The following is a 6,993-nucleotide window of genomic DNA, read 5'->3' on the forward strand; positions in this document are numbered from 1 at the left end:
GGGCAGTGAACCGAACCCCTTCAAGACGTAAAGACTCATTCTCATGACACAGTGACTGGGAGAGGGGATACAGCTTCATCCCTGTGTCCCATAGCAGTCATCTCATGAATATGCATCCTGAGAGCTCGTTATCGAGGGGTAGAGGGGAAGGAGAGGTTGACCTTAATTTTGCCGTCAGAGTATTATGTTCCAGGAACTGATAATGAAGGTCAGAAGAGCCATTTGCCGTGGCTGCAAAAAACATAAATGAAAGCAAATGTGAAAGGAGGGCTGTGGGACTAAACTGAAGTGCCATTGAAACATGGTTTGGGGGAGTTGCTTTCAAAAGACACAAAGAGCTTTACAATCTTTCCATAAGTCTCGGGAGCTGCTCCAAGGGGACAACAACCAATTCTGATTTTGGCTTGCTGCTCAGTGGCTAGTCCATACTTTCAATCTAATCCAGTTTGTACGAGACTTTTATTAAATTACAGCATGCTGAAGTATTTATATTTAGGAAGGGTGTCTCCGCTGCTTTTTGTTTCCTGAGTGACACAAGCTATATCAGATCTTCTGCAAGTTTTTGCTTGAGTAATAACCATATTTGTCCAGAAAAAGTAAAAACTTATTAGCTCAACCTCATTGTACTGTATTTATTTTAGCAGCTCTGTTGCAAACTGAAGGATATTAGTCCATGCATGTATGCCAAACTCACATGAGTAAGTCTTAAAGTGCCCCATAACTCCATGAAGCCCAGAACTGAGTCTGAATCTGGATCACTTCGCAGCCTGGCACATGCCAGGCCCTTCCTGATGCCCCTAACTGCAGTATGTCCTCCAGTGCAGCAGACCTGGCTGCAAGAGAAGGAGCAGAGATTTGCCTCCACCTGATAGCCAGAGGCACATCTCTCTTTGCAGGGAGCTCCCCTTCACTGGGAGTTGGGACCCTCCCTTCCAACCCCCAGATCCCACACCTCCTATGCGAGTACCCCAAGGAGACGGCTCTTGTCCCAAAGGCAGCTCATGAGTTTTAAGTTCAGGCGTGAGACAGCTCCTTGGGCTGCTCCAGAGACATGGGCACCTCCGAAGGGGTGACCTGCCCGTGCCTGGAGACTGCTGCCACCCTGCCCCAGAGAGAGCCCCTCTAAGTGCACATGGATATAAGACCCTGCACCCTGGGCAGGACTCTCCCAAGGGGTTAGGGAAGCTTTAGGATGCCTGGGTCGCACCCAAGAGCTTTGCAGCAGAAATGAGAGCTCCAGGCTGCTGCTGCATGTGTGCGCAAACAAGAGCTTAAGACTGCTCTCCTTTTGCTCTACCAGTGCCCAAGGCCGTGGGGGGACAAGCCATGCTAATGGGTTGCCTTCTCAGAAATTGCATATGTTTATACCAAAGATGTTCTGTTACTGTGAGTTTGAACAGAAACGGATATGATGCATTTGAACTGAATGCTTGCAGAGCAGGCTGCTGCCTGGCACGCTGAGCATGCAGTGTGTGGGGCTGTGCGCTCACCTGGGCGTGCAAAATGTGGCAGCTCTGAAAAAAAACCAAGCAGATGACAGGCTAACAGCACGTAACGACTGCCCAGACTTCTGCTGCTCTGAAGCTCCTCTCATTCCGCATGGCGCCTATGGCTCAGTCCGAACCCCAGCGCTCCCAGCAGCAGCAGCAGCGCTGCGGGGCAGTGGCTGCCAGCTGCAGGCAGGCTATGGGACAGGCAGCTCCACTTCATCAGAGGGTGAAGTAACTGCTGAATATTAACCACAAATATTTACAACAGCTTCTGTATGTTAACTATGAGTACGGGAACTTATGAAGTTGGGTGCAAGCTCCGGACATTTTGGGATTGCTCCACCTGGGCTGCAGCCAGCCTCACCAAGGTGCTCCCAGGGCCCCTGTCCCCGGGGGCTGTCCCCAGCAGGCACATCTGATGGTGGCATTGCCCCAGCCAGGGATGTCGGCATTGCATCTGCTGTAGTTTGCCACAGGTTGTGACCTTGAGGATGCAAACGTGCCCTGTAGCACATGCCCAGGGCAGAGCACTGCCCCACTGGCACCCTGGGGTGCTGGCTTGGGCATATGGGGTGGTAAGAGGGACCAGCTAGTGCTATCCTGCCTGCCGCGTCTCTGGGGTGGAAACGGCCTCAGGAAGCAGGGGAGGAGGTTTCATCTGCCTTGTCTGCAGAAATCCCTGCAGGACCTGTAAACACGTGCCTGCACAGAGTGTCGGTGGCAGCAGCAAGACCAAGAGCCGAGTGTTTCACCCACCACCCACCATCCCTTCTCCCCGCATGCCCAGGGCTGCCCTCCGACAGTGACAGCCCCTTCCAGATAACTGGTCTTTCGAGTTCATTTCCCTTCCCTCGCCACTGAGGCCCTATCAGTATTTTACGTATTCAGTGAGAGACAGCTGCCCAACTCAGCGCAGCTCAGTGCTCTCGGGCTCTGGGGTGCACGGGGGTCCCACACACCTACCAGAGGAATGGGGATTTTCAGGCTTAAGGACCTGTGAGAGGGCAGCACGAGGAGAGCAAGGGCCGGGCAGCATCCCATCCCACTGCCCAGAGCGCAGTGCCCAGCTCCAGCGCAGGAGACGGACCCTGGTCCTGCAGCAGCAGCCCATGCTCTTCTCCCAACATCTCCTGCTCTGAGGGGTGCGTGTGTACGTGTGCATGGGGGAGTGTGTGCTCCCGAAACTCTCGCTGCTCTCCACAGTCCCGTCTGCTGCAAGATGTCTCTGCTCTTCATCCCATTGCTCTGCAAGGTTGGGGGGCACTTTTCCAAAGAGCTCATTAGTACATTAGGCTAAGAGGTTTTCACACCAGGGAGCAAATGGCCCAGAGGGAGCTTGGGCTACCCATGCCGGTCAGGGCACATGGGTTATGCCCGCACGTGAAACTCATGCATATGTCCTCCGCTGAGATACGTGGCCTTGGCTCCCTGCAGCTTAATCCAGAGGCATACAGCCACGCAGGGTCTAAAGCGCTTTAAATGGTATGTGTCAAGCATGTGGTGCGGGAGGGCTGCCCTGCCCCGGGAAACTGTGTGGAGACAAGGATAAACCGAGAAGGTCCTTGCCCACCTCTGGCTCCTGAAGGGGAGCGTTGTGGGGTGCATCACCCCAGAGCTGGCTGCCCTCCACGTGTGCTGCCTCGCTAGAGCTTTTAAATCATTTTGCTTCCCCTCTGGACACCGGCATCTGTGCCCCCGGCAGCCTGTGAAGCTCAGGGGGATGCTGACTCTTCAGAAACCCTGGCTGAAATCTGCAAAGAGGGGCATGGGGAGAGATGACAGACCTGCTGGGAGATGCCGGATTAGTCTGCGGTCAGACGGACTAAACCAACACCACTAGCAAGATAAGCATCTTGCTGGCCCTGCCCAGCCACCTTTTGTGTTACGGAGGAGGCTTCCCCGCCTCCCCTGTCTCCCCCCACCAGTGTTTCATTGTGGGGCCACCACCGGCGGCACATAAATAGAGGGCCCAGGCGGGCTGCGGGGCGAAGACCGGAGACGCCGCTCAGGGTCCCGCACCGCACCCCAGCGCCCGTCCCGCCCGGCCGGCCACCCTGCAGGTAACCAGCACCGCGCGGTGCCTCGCCGGCATGGCCGCGGCCGGGACCTGCAGGGACTTGGCACGGGGCAGGAGGGGAGCTCCTCGGCCAGCCTGCAGCCTGGTTTTCCAAAACTAAGGGGGAGGATGAAAACGTGGTTTTGCTGGAAACTGGCTCTGATGAAGAAGCCCGACTTCATTGCTAGGTGGGGTCAGAGGTTTCGGCAGTGAATGGGACTGCCGGGGTTGGACAGAGCTTTGGGTGTGCAAAACCTTTGACTCAATGGTGTCTGGCAGCGTTGCCCTGCTCTGTCTGTGTGTGAAGCCCAGACGAACCAGGCGGCTGAAGCTGGGGCTGCCGGCAGGGAGCTCTCGGCATGGGGCTGCGGAAAGGAGATCCTCGCCGAGCGGCAGCGTTTCCACAGCGAGCGGGTCTGGGCTCTGTGCTGCCCGGCGCAGCGATCACTCCGCTGGGAACGATGATAAAGTAACCAGTAGAATGTGTGAAAGAAACGAAGGGGCAGAACAGTAACTTACAGCAAGGATGAGGCAGTTCCCAGTAACTTAAACAAGTAAGAGTTTGCTTTAAAAACGGGAAAGCTTTAAAGTCTTTCCTTTTCAAATTGAAGATGGATGGAGTTCATGCTTTCAAGTTTTTTCTTTATAGTTATGCAATTTGGAAATACTTTTGTTTAAAGAAATGTTAAGAAGTAATTGCAAGTAGTTGCATGTCTGCAAGAGTAGGAAATTGGGCCTATCAAATGCACAGCATGAAGGTAATGATATAATTGTAATCAAGGGTAGCACTGGGGCAACCAGAGAAGAGATCCAACCTGGAAGGACCCAGTGCAGGAGGGAAGCAAGGGTATTTAATACGTGTAAGGTCACTCAGATGGGGGAAGGGATCCAAAAGTGAGGGCTGCACTTAAGGAAATGTTGGGTCTTGGAAAGGTGGCAGTCCGAAAAAAGTCCACAGCCTTAAAACGGCGAAGGGAGTCAGCATGAGCTGCCAGGCGGTGCTGTGCACCCCAGGAGGTGTAAGTGGAGGAGGAGGGAGCAGGCACAGGGAGGGGATTTCATGTCTGTGAATGGATCTCCACTTGAAAACCAGCTGGCCGAAAAACTGAAGGCGGCAGTCACACAGGAGTGCCGGCCATTGGAAACATCTTCCTTACAAAGCAAAGGCTTCACAAGTTGGGACAAGGACGAGGTGACCCTCTTGGCTTCCCGTGAGGGAGTGAGGTGGCTGGAAAAGGCAGGCAGCGAGCTGCCAGGTGGCAAGTGGCACAGCCTGAGGGGCTGGGAGCTGACACCCAGACCTAGTCCGTGGACAAGCAGGGTCCCAACTGCAGTGGTAGCCGCAGGATGAGCCACCAAAGCAGACAGCGCTTCTTTGAGCCCTTCGTGTGTCCGTGCCTGAATGCCTCCCAGGAGCAATTAGTCGCTGAAATGTAAATTATAAGCATCAATACAGGGTCGAACAAGTGCTGTTTGCTGGCCAGGGCAACTGTGCCAAAGCTCAGTGCGTGCTGCAACGTGGACTTTGCTAAGCCAGTGCCCACGTTGCAGCCGTCTGAACACCTGGTGGGTGGAGGACACCTCGGTCGAGCCAGGATGAGCTTTTGGGCACAAAATGTTCTGTATTAGAGCAAACCACCCCGGTCCCAGCAAGCTGCAGGTGAGCAGAACTATGGCTAACAGGCCTGTCGGGCAGAGGCAGCTGCGTCTCACTCTAAACCTCGGGGGGGGGGGGTCCAGACCTTGGGGTTTTGGTGAGCCCATGCCTAGTGTGACGCCTGCGCCTATCTCCCCCTTTCTCTCCCCAGAAGCATGGCTCTCGCCGGCGCCCTTCGCCTGTCGCTCGCCTGCCTCCTGCTCTGCGCTGCGGCCCCAAAACCCACGTGCGACCCCGGCACCTGCGCCCCGTGCCCCGAGGGGGACGTGGAGGGGCTGACCGCCGCCGGGAGCTGCTGCCCCCCCTGCCCCCCTCCCTGCGCCTGCCCCCCCTACCTGGAGAGCGACTGCGAGATGCAAGGCTTCGCCAGCGGCCACGTCCCCGTCGGCCGCTCCTTCTACATTGACTTTGCCCGCAAGCTCTGCACCTGCCAGCCTGGCGGGGACATCACCTGCGCCCCGCTGTGCCCCCGCCTGCCCCCCACCTGCCAGGCCGTGGGCAGCCCCGTGGCCGACGGCTGCCCCCGCTGCGTCTGCTACGACGAGGAGGAGATGGCGGTGCCCGCCGGCACCGTCACCACCCGGGGTGCCCAGATTTGCACCTGCCCCCCCCAGGGGGGCCGGCTGCAGTGCAGCGGTGGCCAGAGCAAGGAGTGAACCTCTCGTCTCGGCCGGCCGAGGGCAGGAGGACAGGGAAGCTTCTCGGGCAGCAGAAGGCTTTCTGCACCGTGGGGCGTCCTCGCTGAAAAGGGTTAAATGCTTCAGACTGTCCTAGAGGACTTGGCGATGAATACGGCCGTGCCACGGAGCGCTGGAGAGATGCCGCATTGTATGTCATTTATACGCCAGGGCAAAGTGTCTATAGCGGGTGAGCTTGCTTTGTTGTAAGGTTTGTTCCATGGCGGTGGGCTGTGAGAGATTAGATTGCTGCTAGCATGTAACTGAAACAACGCAGTTATTTATTTATTTGTAAGATGATTGGGCTTTCGTACGTGTTTATGTTTATATAGTGCGTTTATATAACTTGCTGGATAAACTTCCTCCCGGGAGCGAGGTTTTCGCTTCCTATAATTCCATCAAGTTCAAAGCGGTGGCACCAAAACTAGAAGATTGGCTGACATTCCCCAATCAGGCTTTTTTTGAGGTGGGAGGAGTAAGTGGGTTAGCACATGGCTGTGTTCTTAGGAGGAGGCAAGCCCCTCTCGCGCCTCCATCCTCCAGAGCAAACCCTTGAAGACTCACGTAAGGATGTTGGCAGCCAAAGCTCGATCCTTCACAGCCACCTCGATGAATCAGTTACCCAGGGCTGACCCTGTTGTCAGTCCCTGCTGTGTCCCGGTTCAGCAGGAATACCCCAAATTGCGTGTCAGTGACTCTGTCCTCCTCACTCTTGCTCTCCCCTTACCACTGCTGGAGACATAGGATATGGCTGAACTGCATCTTCCGAATGCTTTGACATATATAGATATATACACACATATACATATATGTACAGGGAGACTGTAATAAAAAACACAGCTTCATCAGGCTGAGACGTTAACAAGTGTTAATGGTGTTCCTTCAAGGTGTTGAATAAAATCAATTTTACCAATAAACTTCTGAAAAGTTTACTGATAAGCACACATACACTTTCCTCATGCGTTAGTTGGTGTTACTTGGGCCAGGCAAGCCTCTCTCCAGCCGCCTTGGCCCTGGGTATATCTGGAAACATTAAACGTGGCCCCTGGCTTCTTTTCACATTCCTCTCTACTGCATGTCGGATGCCATTCGACTGCAAAAAAACAGTGAGCG

General features: G+C 55.1%; 1 protein-coding gene across 2 annotated transcripts; it reads left to right on the top strand.

Moving 5' to 3' along the window:
- Positions 1 to 2,995: 2,995 nt before the first annotated feature.
- Positions 2,996 to 6,781, top strand: LOC128145037 (fibulin-2-like). Of its 2 annotated transcripts, none has more exons than XM_052794616.1 (2): positions 2,996 to 3,550; positions 5,355 to 6,781. In XM_052794616.1, exon 2 carries the CDS (start codon positions 5,359 to 5,361, stop codon positions 5,857 to 5,859), a length of 501 nt encoding a protein of 166 aa, XP_052650576.1. In that variant the 5' UTR covers positions 2,996 to 3,550; positions 5,355 to 5,358; the 3' UTR covers positions 5,860 to 6,781. The 2 variants fall into 2 exon arrangements, with proteins under 2 accessions (XP_052650576.1, XP_052650577.1); XM_052794617.1 differs by having other exon boundaries at positions 5,358 to 6,781.
- Positions 6,782 to 6,993: the final 212 nt, after the last annotated feature.

Source organism: Harpia harpyja, chromosome 8 (assembly GCF_026419915.1).
Source record: "Harpia harpyja isolate bHarHar1 chromosome 8, bHarHar1 primary haplotype, whole genome shotgun sequence".
Lineage (NCBI taxonomy): Eukaryota > Metazoa > Chordata > Aves > Accipitriformes > Accipitridae > Harpia > Harpia harpyja.